The sequence below is a fragment of the Puma concolor genome, chromosome A2 (assembly GCF_028749965.1).
Source record: "Puma concolor isolate L17-30 chromosome A2, mPumCon1.1.hap2, whole genome shotgun sequence".
Taxonomy (NCBI): domain Eukaryota; kingdom Metazoa; phylum Chordata; class Mammalia; order Carnivora; family Felidae; genus Puma; species Puma concolor.
The window spans coordinates 85,087,456-85,107,321 of record NC_141668.1 but is presented as its reverse complement, the minus strand read 5'-3'; the positions used below and the strand labels follow the sequence as shown (position 1 = coordinate 85,107,321).

The following is a 19,866-nucleotide window of genomic DNA, read 5'->3' as shown; positions in this document are numbered from 1 at the left end:
AATAGGAAATAGCTTATAGCACTACAGTTGATACAATTAAATGAAAAACCAAAGAATATAATACTGGCATAAAGATCTCCTTGTTTATCCTACTTAAGATATGAAAAAAAACCTGCATATCACACACACATTATAAGATCCTCTGGAAAAAAATTGTGCATAATTAGATTTTCACACAATGGTTTTAAAACTCCAGTCATATCAGCAGGTTTTGAGTACTAATGAAAAATGGAATTGATACAATTATGTTGAACAGTGGCAGGAAACATGCTTTTAAGAGAATCAGCTTAAAGAAAAAATTCCCAGTTGCATGAGCATTAAAGCTGTCAAGACGTTAAGCTAAAGATCTTCTCTCTGTGCCAGCTAACCCCCTGCCCGACTCAGGAAAGTAACTTCCTGAAGCCATGCCAAGCCCTTTGCTTGAAAATAACATCTTAATTGGTTTCTTCTAATAAAATTCAAAGTGTTCATTTTGGTGATGATAATACACTCATTGTTTTATTCCAGCTTAAAGTTCTGTTCTCTTGGAATGTTCTGAGTATTACTGTTCAGGGGAAAGGAAAGGAAAGGAGAGGAGAGGAGAGGAGAGGAGAGGAGAGGAGAGGAGAGGAGAGGAGAGGAGAGGGAGGAGAGGAGAGGAGAGTAGAGGAGAGAGAAAACAAAAGAAAAGAAAAGAAAAGAAAAGAAAAGAAAAGAAAAGAAAAGAAAAGAAAAGAAAAGAGAAAAGAGAAGAGAAGAGAAGAAAAAAGAAAAGAAAAGAAAAGAAAAGAAAAGAAAAGAAAAAAAAGAAAAGAAAAGAAAAGAAAAGAAAAGAAAAGAAAAGAAAAGAAAAGAAAAGAAAAGAAAAGAAAAGAAAAGAAAAGAAGAAACGCTCATGGGTCTGAATTTATGTAGTAACGATAGGTGGATGGAGCAGCAAAAGTTGGAAGTTTTTGATGCCAAGAAAGACTGCTTCTATTTAAATCCAGATTTGTATATAATACCAATGAGATTCTAATTACTTCACACTGTTTGCATCATTATTGCTTAATAACATGCATGTGTAAATACAGAGCCAGGTTGATTAGGTTTAGAGAATGTTTAAGGCTCTTACTGGCAACTGACACAAGATAAATTATCCAATAAGTCTTTTCAAATCAAGGGATAAATTTAAGTCATGAGGTTTTGGTTTTGTTTGAATTATAACAACTAGTGTGTATTTAAGAGGTTGGAAAATTATAAAAAGAGCTCCAACATATTCACTGCATCGTATTATCAAAACTTCTACATGCCTGGTCATCATCTTAAGTTTCTTTATTGAAAGTTTTTCAATCTAGTCTATTGAATGGTTTGTATACATAGAGACAGAACTCTAATTTCATAATGAAATTCAACACAACTTTTATTTTATAGAAGCCAATTTTGTTATCACTTTGCTGCTATTCATTTATTCATTAAACAAGAATGAAGAGGTCCCTGTACTAAGAATTACAATTCTGTTGGAATTGCGCTTTTACATGTAATGGTCTCCAACACTTGAGAGAAACTGTGGCCACCTACACCACTTCTACCCGACCCAAATAAGCAAGGTCAGGAATACTAGGGTATTTGACTCCCTTTACTCTCAGTTTCTAATTTTGTTAGTGTGGTCTTAAAATCTTCAGACTCGTGTCCATTATCAAGTTTCAGTAATGAATGAAGAGCCAGCCTGGTGCACTTCACACAGTTTGTACAAAATTATGTCTATTTGCAAAAGAAAAGAGGTCGTTTCTAATCTAATTTTGTGAAATGAAGACTTTAGAAAATGAAACACGGAATGAAAGATTATGTTTCACATGCTATAATTGGAAATCTGCTAACTCCTTGGCAATTGATGCTAACTACAGTAAGTAACACTAGCAACCTGGGTTGTAAGACTTCACTAGCTGTCAAAGCAGCAAGCCTAGTGAACAAATTCATGCATTGATGGTGTCTTTACATATGATTTGCCCCATTCATTCCCTTTATGTTCCTATTAGCTGTAGTAAAGATGGATTACCTCCTTCTGGCAGGTTGTTATTCAGCAAGTCCTTTAGTTCTCGCCATTCCTCGCCATCAGTGATGGGAAGGAGGCAAGGCTCAAATACAGAAGTCACTAGAGTTTCTTGCTCTGCCCCTCAGCTCACTTGCACCAAGCTGTTACTGCACACCTGTGTTGCAGTAATATGATAAGTACTAAAGTGTTTGCCGAGCTAATCGCCCAATTATTATGTAAATATAAAGTTGTGGTATTTGAACCTTTAAAGTAAGAAAACATATAAATAATATATTAAAAACGATACCAGGAATATAATAGCTTTTTTTTTTTTCCTGACTTCTCAATTTTTGTTCTGTGCATTTACAGGACAGTATACACTTAGGAAAGACCTAATTTGTTGTGTGAAACACAACAAATATTTACTCACGGGGTATGTGTTTGTAGGTATGTGTGTGGGTGTGTGTATAGAGAGGACATTTATTTTTTACTCAGATATACATCCCCTCTCCATAACTGATTCTATTTTTAGAAAGTGTAACTCCATACCAAGGAAATAAGATGTTTTTCTTGAAAGAATTTAGCAACTGTTTCTCTGGTGCTATCACTCCTGCAGAGAATCAAGGTTTTCATTTTATGATATCAGCTGTCTGACCCTCTTCTTAGAAGAGTAGCAATTATTGTTTGTAAAATTATATTGCTTTGACTCCTTTGGTCTATCAATTCCACTGAGACTAGAGACTTGATATTAGCCATTACATTACATATAAGATTAAAGGTGAGCAATCTTAGTTAGGGGTGCCTGAGTGGCTTAGTCAGTGTCTGACTTCAGCTCAGGTCATGATCTCACAGTTTGTGGGTTCAAGCCCCACATCGGGCTCTGTGCAAACAGCTCAGAGCCTGGAGCCTGCTTCAGATTCTGTGCCTCCCTCTCTCTCTGCCCACCCGCCCCCCACTCATGCTCACTCGCTCTCTCTCTCTCTCTCAAAAATAAACATTAAAAGAAATTTAAAAAATATGAGCAATCTTATATTCAAAGTCTGGTATCTGCTCATTATTTATAAGAAAATAGTTTCAGTGAGGAAGTAATTTAAGAATTAATTAGGTGGAATATTTCATACTTTTTAATAAAGTATCTTAAATGCTAGCAGGTATTAATATTGAGAAAGGCAAGAATATTAGGCATGTTCACTGACATCACTTCAAAAGAGTACATAAGGTTATTTTAATGATTGGGGCGCCTGGGTGGCTCAGTCGGTTGGGTGTCCGACTTCAGTTCAGGTCATGATCTCCTGGTTGGTGAGTTCGAGCCCCACACTGGGCTCTGTGCTGACAGCTCAAAGCCTGGAGCCTGCTTCAAGCTGTGTCTCCCTTTCTCTCTGTCCCTCCCTCGCTCATGCTCTGTCTCTATTTCCTTCAAAAGTAAATAAACATTAAAAAAATTATTTTAAAGACTGTTTTCCTCCTAAGGCAATATATAAATAAGCAGAATAGAATATTCTAAGGATTGACAAAGAGGAAAATGGTATCCTCATGTATATAGCACAACAAAACTCTTGATTATGGGCGTTGCAACTTGGGAAAGGCAAGACACATCCTGTTCATTCATTTATATAATAAGAGACAAATAAAATACGAATTTTTGATATTTATTGCCTCAACCTTTCCAAAGATAATTGAGAAACATTTCTAATATAGTGTTAAAGTTTGATATAATAATCCATAAATTATTGCTAAAAGGACAGCTATAGTTAATTTTTCTCTCCATATACCATTTTCTCTAGTATTATCTCTGCACCATCAGGCTGTGTCTGTTAGCCAAAACAGTTAGCCTGTCTGGGCCTTCCTGCCTAACTACTTCATAGGCATTCTGGAATAAAAGACATAACAAGTGGAAAATCTCCAAAAAGTTAAAAGCAGTCTGCAACAGTAACCTACCACTGTTGAGTTCTCAAAGGCAGTTAATTCCCACTGAATAAGGAGGGAAGGCTGAAAAGATTGTTTTTGAAAAGCATGCACCTTGAAAATGTAGAATGAACTTGCCATCTTTTACAGCTCAGCACATTGTTCCAGGGCTGGCGCTACCCTAAAATAGCACATGGCTCAGCATTGAGCTCTCCCTTTTATGTGCCCTTCTTGCCAACTCACACTCTGCATTAGAAAACGTCAAACTTTTCTGTTCCTTGCTTTAAATTTGTTTTCATTAACAACAGTGGTCCTCAGGAACATAGAAATGAAAATGCAGAAGGCAAAGAAGTGCTGGAATTTGCCCAAAGCTTACATATGAGCTCTTTCTCAATAGTTTTACTTTTGACAGTAATGGAACTAAAACCAAAATGATAGTTTTTCATACCTTGTTATATAAAAGATATTTAGGAAATGGAAAAATTGAACATATCTTGGTGTTATAGTTAGTTGATGCTACAGTGGTATCTGTAACAAAGAACCAATCATTTTCTTTTCTTTAAGAGAAAGTGTAGGCTATGTTGAACTTATGGAGACTACTCTGATTAATTTGCACAGTGAGGTGAAGGGAATGAATAATAAATTTTTCTACAGTTATCCTTTGTCTGAGCTCAAACTTGTTTCCACAGCCACAAAAGAAGACCTTACCCACAGCAACGAAATAAGCATGTTCCACAGTTGTAATTCCCTTATCCTCACCTGGGTGAATCTGAAATTAAAGGGGCGGTTAGGGACAGTGTAGAGAATGAATTTTATCTCCTTTATTTTCAGGAAGGATGGATGTTCTAAAAGAAAAGCAGAAGTCTACTGTGACACCTTTAACATGACAAAGTGAGTTTACAGAATGCCTGAGAAAAATGTTCTTTTAATTGTGATTTTGTGAATCTTAAAACTAATTCTAGCAACATCTACCAAAATGGCTCTGGCTCTGGCGTCTGACTGCTTGTGTTTTAATTGTGTCCTTTTCCATCCCTGTGACCTCAGGCAAGTTACTCTTGCGGAATCTCCATTTTATGAGGATAAAAATAGCACCTAACTCACAGTGTTGTTAAGAAAATTAAAAATAATGCCTGGCACAAAGGCGATATTAATGTTAGTGATTATTATATAAATGCAAATACATAACCAAAATTATTTTGTAAAAACATAAGATAATATCCATGAAGAATGGAAAAATGCATATCTTTATTTCTAAGTATTCTTCTAAATCAAATTACAAAGAAAGGTATGTGACATACACTTTCAATCTACATATGTGAGTAACATCAAAATATTTAATCAACATGTGAATGAGTATAAACCAGGCTATCTAAGATAAGCAATCTATAGATTCAATGTAATCCCTATCAAAATACTAACAGTATTTTTTCTTTATCAAGATACCAGTAGTATTTTTCACAGAACTACAGCAACAAATCCTAAAATTTGTATGAAACCACAAAAGACCCCAGATAACCAGAGCAATTCTGAAAAAGAAGAAGGAAACTGGAATTATCACAATCCCAGATTTCAAGATATACTACAAAGCCATACTAATCAAAATAGTATGGTACTGGCAAACAACAGATACAAAGATCAATGGGACAAGATAGACAATGCAGAAATAAACCCATACTTATATGGTCAGAAAGAAAACAAGAATACAATGGGGAAAAGACAATCTCTTCAATATATGGTGTTAGGAAAACTAGATGACACATGCAAAAGAATGACACTGGACTACTATCTTATACCATAAACAAAAATAAATTCAAAATGGATTAGGGACCTAAATGTGAGACCTGAAACCATAAAACTCCTAGAAGAAAATATGGGCAGTAATCAGTCTTAGCAATATTTTTCTGGATCTTTCTCCACAACCAAGGGAAACAAAAGCAAAAATAAATAGGATCAAATCAAACTCAAAAGATTTTGCACAACAAAGGAAACTTTCAACAAAATGAAAAAGCAGTCTACCAGACGGGAGAATATATTTGCAAATGACATGTCCAATTAGAGATTAATATCCAAAATATATAAAGAACTTACACAACTCAACACCAAATAAAAAATCCAATAAAAAGTGAGCAGAGAGGATCTAGATAGACATTTCTCCAAAGACATACAGATGGCCAACAAACACATGAAAATATGCTTGACATTACTAATCATCAGGGAAATACCAACCAAAGTTACAATGAGCTATTACCTCATAACAACCAGAATGGCTAGCATTAAAAAGACAAGATAGAAGTGTTGTGCAGTGCTGAAAGGAATGTAAATTGGTGCAGCCGTTAGGGAAAACAGTAGAAGGGTTCCTCAAAAAATTAAAAATAAAAATACCATATGACCCAGTAATTCCATTTCTGGGTATTTACCCAAAGAAAACAAAAACACTAATTCGAAAAGATACAGGTACCCCTATGTTTATTGCAACATTATGCACAATAGCCAAAATATGGAAACTACCTAAGTGCCCCATCAATAAATGAATGGATAAAGAAGATGTGGTATAGACACACACACACACACACACACACACACACACACACACACACACACTGGAATATTACTTAGCCATAAAAAGGAATGAAATCTTACCATTTGCAACAACATAAATAGACTTAGAGGGCATTATGCTAAGTGAAATAAGTCAGACAGAAAAAGACAAATTCTGTATTACTTCACTTATACACAGAATGTATAAAACAAAACAAATGAACCAACAAACAAAAAAAGAGACAGACTCATAAATACAGAGAACTCTCCTCCAGAGAGGAGGGTGGGGGGATGGGCAAAACAGGTGAAAGAGATTAAGAGGTGCAAACTTCCGGTTATAAAATAAACAAGTTACAGAGATGAAAAGTATAGCATAGGGAATAATATCATAAATAACAGTGTAATAATGTTTTGTGGTGACAACCGTTCACTACATTTACCATGGTGAGCACTGAGTAATGTATAGAATTACTGAATCATTATGTCACACATCTGAAATTAATATAACATTGTATATCAATTATATTTCAATAACATTAATTAGTTAAACCACCTAGCATCTCTTGATAGCTCAAGAGTTCAGTCATAATTGTTTCCACGTATCTATGGATAATCATGGACTACGACACATTTTCTCATGGAATTGTTTTGATCAGATGACTGAATAAACATAGCACAAAACACTCACTCTTAATTTCAGGTCATTGGAGCATCTCAGCTTTGTTCTCAATTTCAGGACCCTTGTACGTTTTTAAATGGCTTAATATCACAGCATCATCTTTTGGCAACAGATTTAAGCTTATTAGAATGTGACAAAACTCACCCAGAATAAGAATTACTTTTTTATGCCAGGAAAATAGGAGTTTCCAACTTTTTTCTAAGAATCTTTAAAAGAAGACATCATTGTAACATATTTCTATCCTAATACTTCTCAAGGGACATTCTTTGCACTACTTAAAACTTCCCCAATTCAAAGCTGTAAAAGATATTTCATTTTATTTTGACTACTAAGAGTCCTGAATCAATATATATTACAGGGAAAAACAGACATGAAATTTCTCAGCAATTTCTTCTCATCTTATGTTCTCAATGTGTTTATAACAGTTTTAACTTGCTCTCGTATCATAAATTTAGTGCTGCTCTACTTAAGACTCTTTATGATTTAGGTAATGTCCCGCTCATAATTGTATTTATTAATCCCTTCCTGATTTTAAAGACACTCTCACAGGGGAAAAATGCAGAGTTTTATTCACAGAGCATTCCTTGTTGAGTCTGAGTTTATTAAAACATAAATAGTTTATGTTATTAAAGATGTTTAATTGGCATTTAACTGAAAATGTCAGAAGGGGAATTAAAACAAACTGTATTAACACAAGTTTTCCCAAGAACTAAATATTTCAGAAGATTCAATACAATCAGAAGGAGCGTTCTCCAAGATTAATGGAAAAATCAAGAACAATTGGCTTTATTTTTATCTCTTGGGCAACCATAGATAAACTGTTTTCAACAAATGTGCCTTGTAATGTTAATGCTACCAGAGTTCATAAAGACACAATTTATTATTTTGAGTTTATTGTCCAACAACAATTCATTTGGCTCACTAGTTCCCAGGGGTCCTTTTATTTGTTGTTTAATTATTATGCTTCTTGTCAAATGAGGCAGGTATTAAAAGATAAAAGATGTTTTGTAAAATTTCGTCATCTTTCATTTATATACTATCGATGATCTGGAGACTTTGACAATTATATTAATGAAAATTTCAGCACTGAAAGAAGGCAAAAAAGCATCAAAGTAAATAACTGAAAGAACTTATAATCCTATGCAAGCTAAGTCCCTACACTTAATAGACTTGTTTCCCAGTATAACTCACACTGACATTTTTACGTTTTTAAAACCCTGTTGTGCACATGTAAATGTAAAAGTCAACCTTGAGCTGAAAAACTGGCCAATATTAGCTAAGGAAAAATGTATCCAAATGGTAGAATCTTTAATTTTTTAATTATCATTTTCCTTTTCAGTTTAAAGCCATGAGTCATAGGCTTCAATGGGGTGGAAAGCAGTTTAGTAGTAGGGGATCTTTACTGTTTTAGTGAACACCAGCAAAGAATTAATAGCAGTCACAAATAATCGACTTTTTTGCCATGTATTTATCAGTCAATTTATTTTTGAGTTTTCACTGCCTTAAATATCTCCATGGGCATCTTGATAACTCATAAGAGTTTCAAGCCAAGAGAAAACCTGAAGTAGAGCCAGACTGCTGTCTATTCAATAAAATGATATTCAGGTTTTTTGAAGCCTGTGGAATATTGAGTGCATCCTACTTCTTTATATTGTGTTTTGAGTGTGTGTGTGTGTGTGTGTGTGTGTGTGTGTGTGTGTGTGTCCCAGGCTTCTTTATTTCAGAGCAAAGTGATGAGTGATGTGGGGATATACTACTTCTTTATTTCTGGATATTATGTTTCTAGATCTAAAAGCATGCAAATAAAAATCATAATCTAATATTCATTAGGATTACTTAAAAATGTCTGATATCTTAGACATTTGTAGTAGAGAGACAAAACATGCACATGACTGAATTATTGCCTTTATGGCAACAGAGGTGGAAATGTGTAATTTTGGGTAACTCCTGAATTGCAGTTGATACCCAATCTTATAAACAAACAAGAAATTTTGCTATTTCAGTAACTTAATAATATAAATACTCATTAGATAATATAAGATAAACTAATTCAGTAAATAATTCTCAACTGAAGTAGTGAATTTTGCGGTGCCTGGGTGGCTCAGTTGGTTAAGTGTCTGACTCTTGACTTCAGCTCAGGTCGTCATGATCTTGTGGTTTGTGAGTTCCAGCCCCAAATCTGATTCCAAACTGACAGTGCAGAGCCTGCTTGGGATTCTCTTTCTCTTTCTTTCTCTCTGCCCCTCCCCGGCTCTCTCTCTTTTAAGATAAATAAATAACCTTAAAAAAATTAAATAATAAAATAGTGAATTCAGGTTCTGTTAATTTGTTCACATAGAAAGTATTCCAAAGAGCAAATATTCCTGAATAATTTTCAATTTATTCATCAAAAGAAAAAGGGTAAAAAATAAAATATATTATTTAACAGCCATTACTTTAGGAGCATGTATATAACCTATACTTGGTATTTATATGGATATATTTACATTTGTATTTTATTTTATGGGTGTATTTATACAGATATATTTCATATCAAGGTACAGAAGTGGATCAGAAATTATCCCGATTTAATTATCATGACTCCCTGCCTTCCTGAGGCTTTATGGTACTCTTTTTTTTTTTTTTTTAAAGCTTGCATATTTATTTATTTATTTATTTATTTATTTATTTATTTTTAACATTTATTTATTTTTGAGACAGAGAGAGACAAAGCATGAACAGGGGCAGGGCAGAGAGAGAGGGAGACACAGAATGGGAAGCAGGCTCCAGGCTCTGAGCTATCAGCCCAGAGCCCAACGCGGGGCTCAAACTCACGGACCGTGAGATCGTGACCTGAGCTGAAGTCGGACGGTTAACCGACTGAGCCACCCAGGCGCCCCTTTATGGTACTCTTAAATGTCCCAAGAGTGGCAAATAGTTAAATGCAATTTCAAGCCATCCACTATGCCATGACAATCATAAGAAGTAAACTAAGTAGATGGAGTTCTTATTAAGTTCAAGCTTATCATGAAAAATTGGACTTTCAAAAAAACCGAATCTTAAAAAAAATAATGCATTTGTCATTACTTTAAAAGTCTAGACATATCTAGACATGCTAGGCATACTAGCTTATATATATGCCAACAGTATTAAGATTTAAGGCAACATCCCTGACAGGCCACCGATCAAGGCCCTTTGGAAGGCTGTGTATATATGAGATCTCTTCCTTTTTATATAAAACACTATGCTTCCAATCAAAACACACACAAAAAAACTCAGGGGCACCTGGGTGGCTCAGTCAGTTAAGCGTCTGACTCTTGATTTCAGCTCAGGTCATGATCTCATGGTTGGTGAGTTCAAGCTCCTTCTCGGCTCCTCACTGATAGTGTGGAGTCTGCTGGGGATTCTTTCTAGGCCTGCTACTTGTGCTCTCTCTCTCAAAAATAAATAAACTTTAAACACACACACTCAACAACTTTCTGGAAGAAAATATCTAAAATCTATAGAGAAGAAGGTCTATTAGGGAAGAAAATACAATAATTAGGAGATTTGAGAATTAACTGGAAAGGGTAAATATAAACGTTGAATTCCCAGACAACATTGAATCTCTGTATAATGTACAATGTAGGAAAAGGTTGTAACTAGATGGAAAATATTTGACCATCAGCAATGTACCAGGATATGAGTCTAAAGTTATTCATCCACAAATTAACCAAAATTTTTCTCCCATGATGCTTTTACCTTAATGCTATGATGAAGAAATTTTGTGTTCTACCTAGTCTCTATCATTATTTTAAATTAACTAAGATTCACTGAAGCATGTTTATAGTGTACCAAGGCTCTACTGGTTGGGGAGGTACAGTGGTTAAGAAGTATCAAAATTTATGTTAATTCAACATTTATTGAACAATAACAAATGGCAGTCTCTATGCTAATTGGGGGGGACTATTTATAGTACAAAAGAAGACCGTATTTGTACGCTAAAGGAATTTATAAATGTTAACTCAATTAAAGTCATTCTTTGTGTATTTTAACAAGATGCACACTATAACCACACAATACATTTTACAAATTTAATTCATTTCATTTTCAAAACAGTTCTATGAAGTGTGTGTCATTCCCATTTTACAGATGATAAAATTCTGGATTAGGGAGATTAAGTAACTACCCCAATGTAGCATTCCCCAGAAAGTAGCAAGCAACTATGATTTAAAATCAGCTCTGTAGGACTTCAAAATCTGTGAACTTTTATAAATTGTTTAGTTTTGTTCTGTCCCTTGCCCAAGTCCTTCATACAAAATGTTCTTGAAAGCAATGAGAGGAATTACTATAGAAGCCTTCCTTAAAGAAGATGATATTATTAAAAAAAAACAAAAAAAAAAAAACAAAAAAAAAACTAAGCTTAAACATCATAAAAATTTAGGGCAATAAAGAGTCTTAGAGTTTAGTTAGCCCCCAAATTTTTAACTGGTTGGGAGAACTGAGGTCCTGACAAAGTTTCAGAATTAATTGCTGAGGAACCAAAGTTTGAAAACTCTGTTATTTTTTCCACATAAATGCTGTTCTCACTATACTGCACTGCCAATCAAATGTCCATACTTTTACATACATCAAAAAATATATGTTTAGACATGTTTCCTAATATTTTAACAAAAACTTCCCAGAGGTCACTGGAATCATGACAAACATTTTCCCTACTTAATTGTAACTAAAATTTTGTCGGTATTTTTCCTTATACAAAAAAGACAGAAGTTTTATGTACAAAATTCATTTCAGAACAATAATTATTACCAAAAATAATTGGTGATATTTTGTAATGGAAAAGAGGTCAGTTCATCAGGAGGCATAACACTCTTAAATAGGTCAGTATTAAAAACAGAAATTCAAAAACATGAAATAAAAACTGATAGACCTGAAAAGAGAAATAGACAAATCCATAATTATAGTTGGAAAGTTCAACTTCTTCTGTAAGTAATTCAAAGAATAAGTAGACAGAAAATCAGTAGGGATATAGAAAACATAACAAACCATCAACTGACTGAATCTAACTGGCATTAATAAAACATTCATGCAATAAAAGCAGAATACAGATTCTTTTCTATGTAGGCTACATTCAGTGTCATAAAATCATTTTTAATAGTTTTTTAGAAAATCAGAAGCATATTATGTATGTTCTTTGACAACAAGAAACTGAATCAAAGATCTACAACAGAAAGATATATAAGAAATACACAAATATCTTCAAATTATACAACATATTTCTGAGTAATTTGTGAGTAAAGAAAAAGTAAGAGGAACAATTAGAAGACATTTTGAACTGACTACAAATCAAAACAAATTTTATCAAAATATGTGGAGCCCTGCTAAACAGTGTTTCAAGGGAAATTTACAGCACAACTGCTTACATTAGGAAAAAGTTCTCAAATCAGTGATCTAAGTTTCCATGTTAAGAATTTCCAAAAAGAAGAGTAAATTAAACACAAGACAAGAATAAGATAGTTTCATTTTAGAGCATAAACCAAGGAAATATTCAACAGAAAAACAATAAGAAAAAAAACACAACAAATCCAAAAGCTGATTATCTAAAGAGATCAATAAAAAGAAAAAAATGATTTCTACAGCAGTCCGAACATAAAGGAAGTAGATGTAAATTAATAATATCAGAAATGAAGAAAAAGACATTACTACAGATCCTACAGGCACAGTGAGGATAATAAGGTAATATTATAGATGACTTTATGTCAACAAATTTAACATTTTAGATTCACAACCTAATTACTAGGTGAAAAATAATCTTATTTTGAATCTACCTCATTTTTAAACAGAAACAATGCTTAACATATTTAACTCAGTAATCATGTTTTATATCAATTCAAATATAGACAATATGTCCATTTTTCTCAACCTTAGACTTTTTTGTAAAATGACATGTAACTGATGCTTTTTGTCAAACTATAGTATCAATTCCTGGCTATGTAAAATACTACATGCTAAAGTCTCTACTGGATAAAGGCAGAACCATTTCAACAATGCTTTCCCTTTTATATTAACAAGCAAAACAAATTTGTCTATTGAATATATGTAGCCTTGACTTATCTTATGACCCTTATAGATTCCAAAGATTTTCTGAGAAAAAAATTACAATGACAATAATGCTATGAAATGTGAATCTGTTAAACCACCAGATTTTTTTAAACAAAAATTCAACTTAATCAAAAGGTATTTCATGAACTTTATATTTATTTGAAAAGCTATTTGGCATAAAATTAGAATGATAACAATTATAAAATGTAATATCTAATAGGAACCACAGTTTTTTTAACATGCAAGATTTAGTTTGTACAAATGTAACTAATTAATAACATCTGAAATACATTCTCCCACAGGACTGATGACCATCTGGTTGACCTTACACTAGATCAATAGGGAAGGCAAATGTGTAAATCAATGTTTCCCAAATGTTATCACTGCATCATTCTACTACAAGAAGGGATAAAACTTGGATGTAAGAAGAGATCTCATTTCACACATTTTAAAATTGACTTTGTTAATTGGACTGTAAGGCAAGACTGAGAGGATTCTTCTAAAGTTCCATCCAGAAAGAGACTGGCAGAAGACCAAGTAATGGTGAAGGAAAATAATTCAAGACAAAAGAGTCAGGAGGCAAGGAAATTCTGAGAATATAAAGACACAGATGATATAATCTGATGTTATTTGAATTTCCTCAGAATCATTTTCCAATTCATAATATTTGGCTGAAAAATAGTGATAGAAATTTTGAAATAAATAAAAGCATACACCATATGTATTTTAATTAATATATGTTCATATATGTGTCAACCCTTACAAAGTTCTATATTTTGATGTAAAGAGTAAACCATTTTGGAAGAAATTTAGCAACTTATTGTAATATACAGAAAAGTTGTAATAAAATGGGAAACTTTAAATAATAAGAAATTTGGAAAAGGTACACTGAAACAGGTACACTGTCTAATCTATTAAGAAGAGGATGATGAGCTGATTACAATTTATGCCTTTTAACCATTTTTTTTGTCCAAGGTATTTTTCCTATGATAATATGTCTAAAATATAGTTCACTTCAGGAGTTTTTTGTATTAATTTAGAAATTATGGAGTTTCATTATTTGTTCTCCCCGTTGATATATATCTTTAATACAAATAAAGTGATACTCTGTATCTCTGATCATTTCCTAGCATGACTCTTCAGAAAAACAAAATATCAGGAATTGGTAGAAATCTCAGATCAAAAGCTTATCTCATCATGTTGTACTCTACATATGCTATAAATTAAGGTAAGTCTCATTCTGCAAGAATCTGTTTTGACTTTGAGAGCATTTAAAATATTAGACACGGAGTATTTTAAAAATCCCATCACAACTTCTAGTCACTTTATATATAGTAGTTACTGTCCTACTTAGTATTAGTTTGGTTTTAAAAGATTATACTAATTAATTTCTTCTGTAAAAGATAAACTGTAAAGTCTTTCAAATATGAACTTGATGGATTATCTCTGGTGATACACATGCTTTTACAGTTTACAAATTTTGGGTTAAGTTTGGGTTAAAAAAAAAAGTTTGGTCAGTTTTGATGTATTAGAGAGAACAGGTTCAGATAACTAACCTGTGAGACCACTCCATCTTTCTACATATTGGGAGACAATATAGAAAAGAGAAATTGCACTACACCCTAATGCCTTTATTTTTCATTTGATTAGATATTTCATAGTTCTCAATTTGGAAGAAAAGGTATAAGTAGACTATAAGATGTTACAGTAATCAAAAAAAAAAAAAAGACACTTCAAAGGGTCTGTTTTCCCTTTCTTCATAACTTAACTGGACAGCCATGGGTTTTTAGTGGAATGACTGGCTTAGAAGCTAAAGAAGCAATTAGAAGGTCACACACTCTAAGTTCTAAATAAAGCTCTTTCAGTGCTTATCATAACCTTGAGGAAAGCCCTTAGTGACTTAAGAAGGAAAGAAAAAAAATAAGATATCCATGTGACTGATAAGTGTCAGTCATACTGCTGTTTGAAATTCAAGAAATAGAGTGTTTCAAAGACACTGCTATAGAAAGTTCTGAGAGTATACTGTTTCTCAAGTAAAATAAAATATGCTCAATGACACCAATGCTTATGAGGAACTTAAGTTGAAAGAAGTAATAAAAATATAAATAACCCTTATTGGCGAGATGATCTTCCTGATCTATTTCTTATCCCATACGTCCAATTAGTATGGGTTATGTGACTGACCAAAATCATCCATCTGTAAGTTGTTTGAACTATATACATCAAAGCTCATGGATACATTTGGCAAACCATTTCCTCAGAGGATCTTACACCTTTTACATTTGTGCAAATTTGAAATCACGCCAATTTTCCCAAACTTCTGAAGAAAACATTTGTACACAACAGCAGTCAAAAACATATTTCCAACTATTCTTTTAGATCCTTTTCAATTAATTAGGAGATTTTGCCAACCTCAGGAATGCCTTTTGGAAATGGAAAAAAAAAAAAACCATTAGAACAACAAACATGGAGAAACAAGTTTGGAGGCCAAGACCAAAACTTATGAAGAAAAATTTTAATTAAACTTGCATAGACTTCTCTGCTGATGAGCATTAGCACACTGAGGGTGTTTCTCAAACACCAGGTGACTATTAAGAAGAAACTTCAAAAAGGGTAGAATATACTTCAAGCATTTTCATAAACACATGTAGTAGAGAGCTTTTGCCTATGAACACATAATTTAAAATAGCCATGTCCTCCAAAAAGCAGCCCAGTAAATATTTTTAAAATTAATCAACATTCAATAATATTTTACTGTGTTTTATTATTAATGTTTGAATCTGGTTGTGAAATTTTTAAAAAGACTTCAAATAACATTTTTCCAGAGTATTTATCTTACCATCAAATGTTAAATAAACTCTTGCTTGGGGCTGAGACGATCCTTTTACACTGATAGAACAAACAAATACTCCAACCAACACGAAAATTGCCTGGACTGCCATTTCTTCAGATTTGCAAATTAATATCCAAGAGAAAATACCTTTAAAAGAGAGGTAACAAGTTTGTTATATTTCATTTCACATTTTAGGAGCATACACGTACGTGTGTGTGCGTGTGTGTGTGTGTGTGCGTGCACACACACACACACGCACACACACACACATAACTAGTGATCTAGACAGAGCACCTTATTCACAAAAGATATATCTGAACTTTTACAGTCATGCAAACAGTAGGAGGTGCTCTGACTTTGTTGCTTCGATGTGAAAAGTTGGATTTAATTCATTTATGTCTGGAAGTCTTTGCAAAAAGACTTTCCAGGAAATAATGCTAATCTTAAAGCAGAACAAAGCAGCTAGGAAAAGGTATTGATTCCCAAAGGAAACTCCATATTTAAACTTGATCTAATAATCACATAACATTGAAAAGACTTGAGAATGGTACCAGTGGATATCAGATGAAAACTTGTCTTTCTACCATAAATATTGTAGTAGCAAGAAAAAGTCACATGAAAAATCATGTATACCCACTTGCTTCCACCCTCATTAGCTCTTTTGGAGTAATATCTCTGAAATGTTTCTACACATAAATCTATGTGTGTTTAATCCCTGACCACTGAAATCACTCAAATTAGTTATCTGCCAATTTATACAGATGACCATGCAGCTGTTAAATGATGCAGATGAGGTAACCATGGACTAGTGCCAAGTTCAAACCAATGACTTAGTGGTGAGCAATCCACTGAACCATGTATCCCTCAATGCATATTTAAAATAAATCAACCAGAAAGCAAGCTGTCAAAATTCCAAAAGATAAATCAGAGACAGAAGCATTACTTTTTGAAACTGTAGCTATAAAACTGACACATGCTATTAACTAATGTCTGAATACTAAGGAAGATCAGGTAATGGGTAACTAGAGATCTATCTACAGCAGCTCTAGTGGCCACAATATGCAAAACAAACTCAGGACCATGAAAGAAATCCTGTCATTTTGAGTCTAATATAACTATACAATAAAATGACAGAGTTTAATCTAGAAATGTTTTACAGGTTACAACAATGCTAATCTTCAGTATTATATGGTTATTTACATTAAAATCTTAACACTATTTTATTTAAGAAAGAAATGCCACTAAAAATTGAAAAGACTACTTCACTAATACAGAAGAAAAAAAAGTATTATATTAATTAAACAATTAAACTGAACACGCCATGTTGAACAATTGAAACATTTTAAACAGTGGATTTCCTAGGTGGTACATATGTCATAAGACTTAGAAACAAAACTGTCTGCCTCTTTTGCCACACAGATGGGAGGAAACCTTAGAGATGTTTGTACTGGTAATTTTCAAACGAAACAGTTTCTTCCTGCTTCCACAACCTCTTCACCTTGTCATCCCTAAATTAACTTAGAAGAAAACTGATTTTATAGGATAACTTTCCCTTAATGATTTGCTCCCTGGTTTTGTTGACTTTATAATTAAACCAAAAAAAAAAAAAAAAAAAGCTATAAATATGCCTAACCTTCCTCACTTCATTAAGCAGGCAGATAATTACACATTTTTACGTATTGCTATTATCAGTGTCTTATCTGACATGTCTCACCAAAAGCGACATGTGCTAAAAATTGAGAATAATAATAGTGGAGATGAAATGACAGGTCAAATGAAGTAAGTATACAGAGCAATGTGATTTCAAGTCTACCTAGGGATGAGAAGTGACTGAAAGCCAAGTGTCTTACACGTGCCCGTCCCCCCTCCCCCCATATAACTTCCCTTTAACTCACTTAGACATGCTGTTTGTTGTTTTCACTTCTGATGGAACACTAACAACATGTAAGAAAAGGAATCTTTTATGTCCTCTCGAGCAGTTCTACATCAGAAGGCACGGAAATACTCCACTTTAAACTCTCCGCAGGTGTCATAATCTAAAGAAAACTCAAGCAGGGCTCTCAGCAAGGGAAACACTTCCCTGACAAACTGCATGTGCTCTTTAGAAAATGTCCAGACTCAAGCACACCGATGTGTAAAAAGTCGATACGCAGAACCAAAAGTTATGTTTGGTATTTTGCTAAATGTGTAATGCTGAAAATAAGGAACCCAGCTTACCGAGATGGGAAGAGATCAGCACGGAAAAGACATCAATTTGCTACCGGTGTGACTCCGCGAGTGCCTCTCTAGTCTTTTTCCCAGAAGACCTTAATTTCTAGAGCGTCCCAGCGGTGAAATTCTTTCTTCCCGGTCGTCTGAGTTTCTTTGTAAAGGAATCCTCAGCGTAGCAGTGCCGCGGCACCGGGAGCTCGACTCCGCGTCGCTCAATCAAGCACCTCGGAGTGAATGGAAAGTGGCCGGGCACCGGGGGCGAGCGCTCGGGTGTCCGATTACAGCGACGCGGCGCGCGGCTCGGGCTGCCCGGGCGCGCCGCCCAGCCGGCTAGCCTCACCCGCCCAGCACACCCGCCGCATCTCCGCCGCCGCGAGGCCCCACCCAGAGCGCGCCCGCGAGAGGGTGGCAGGGAGCCGCGAGGGCGGTCGGCGGGCGAGCGGCCGGCAGGGCGGGGCGGGGCCCAGCCCGGGACCCGCTGCCGGGAGACGCAGGAATGCGTCGCTGCAGGCTAGAGGTCCAGCTGCCCGAGTCCGCTCCTCTCGCGGTCCGCGGCGGAGTGAGCAGCTCACAGGGTGCGCTCTAAAGCTTTGGTTTGTTACTGGCAGCTCTTGGAAGGCATACAGGATTTGCTCAGCCATAAATACCAAAGTGCAAAGCAGCTTTCTTGCCAGAAAAGGATCACGGCATCCTTTTAAGGCAAAGAGATGCGTTTTTAAAAGGGCACGGGTGTTATCCTTTTCCTGCTGAAGATTTTCTAAAACCGGTAGAGATAAACCAACTATCTCGTCGCAGTTTATCCTTTTAATGGGTATTGTTTCCCATTGCGTTTCCTTAATATCCCTAAGGCAGTAATTCTGTTGACCTCTCCACATTGACTCCTGACCAGTACTCTTCCCTCCTGGATAGATGTTCCCTCAAAACATAATTACAAGAAATTCCTTAACAATTTTGTGGAAGAAGGCTGTTCTGAACCATGCCAAGAGAATAGTTTACAAACTCAAAGGTATATTTCCAGCACTACTTTCAGGAAAACTGGCTACAGTCTGGAACTGGCTTCAATGTGTAAGTGAAAATTATTTCTACGGACCACAACGGACTACATAGTTGAACAGCGGTAGAAATGAGCTTTGACCCCCATAAAATGAGCAGGTACTTGTTTAAAAACCACTTTGGGCTACAGCAGCCCACAGATGTCACTGTATGTAGAAAATATGGAATAGGATTTCTCCAACTTATTCTTTATATATATATTTTTTCATTTATGAAATAAAGCAGATCACTAAATTCTTAAAAATTGTATCACAGAAAATACTTCTGGGGGTGAAAAATCATTGCTGGTGTGGGACAGTCGAATTAAATCTCAGGTAAGAGGAAGTGAACAGGTGATTAAGGCGTTTCTTCCGTGTGTCTAAGCACCACCTGTCATGTCCTGTCGACATAAACATGCCTAACTCTGTATAGATGAGCTATGAAGGGATGACATCAAATGCAATTCTAAGAGTTCAAAAGAATGTAAGTTTAGAAGTTCAAAATTATATTCCAGGGCAAATATTATCAAATGTCTATGTTTATGAAGGAAATTACTGATTCAATGGATGGGGTGTTTAAAAGTTTAACACAGTTGAACTGTTTTTGTGATGA

General features: G+C 34.7%; 1 protein-coding gene across 1 annotated transcript in view; it reads right to left on the bottom strand.

Annotated features, from left to right (window-relative positions):
- The window catches only part of SEMA3C (semaphorin 3C), a 176,986-nt gene extending 158,480 nt beyond the window's left edge, over positions 1-18,506 (bottom strand). The window contains exons 1-2 of the mRNA XM_025929564.2: positions 18,229-18,506; positions 16,018-16,158 (exon numbers count right to left, since the gene is read on the bottom strand). Of these exons, the coding sequence (XP_025785349.1) occupies positions 16,018-16,120 (103 nt within the window). The 5' untranslated portion in view covers positions 16,121-16,158; positions 18,229-18,506. The remainder of the gene's footprint in view (positions 1-16,017; positions 16,159-18,228) is intronic.
- Between the last annotated feature and the right edge of the window lie 1,360 nt (positions 18,507-19,866).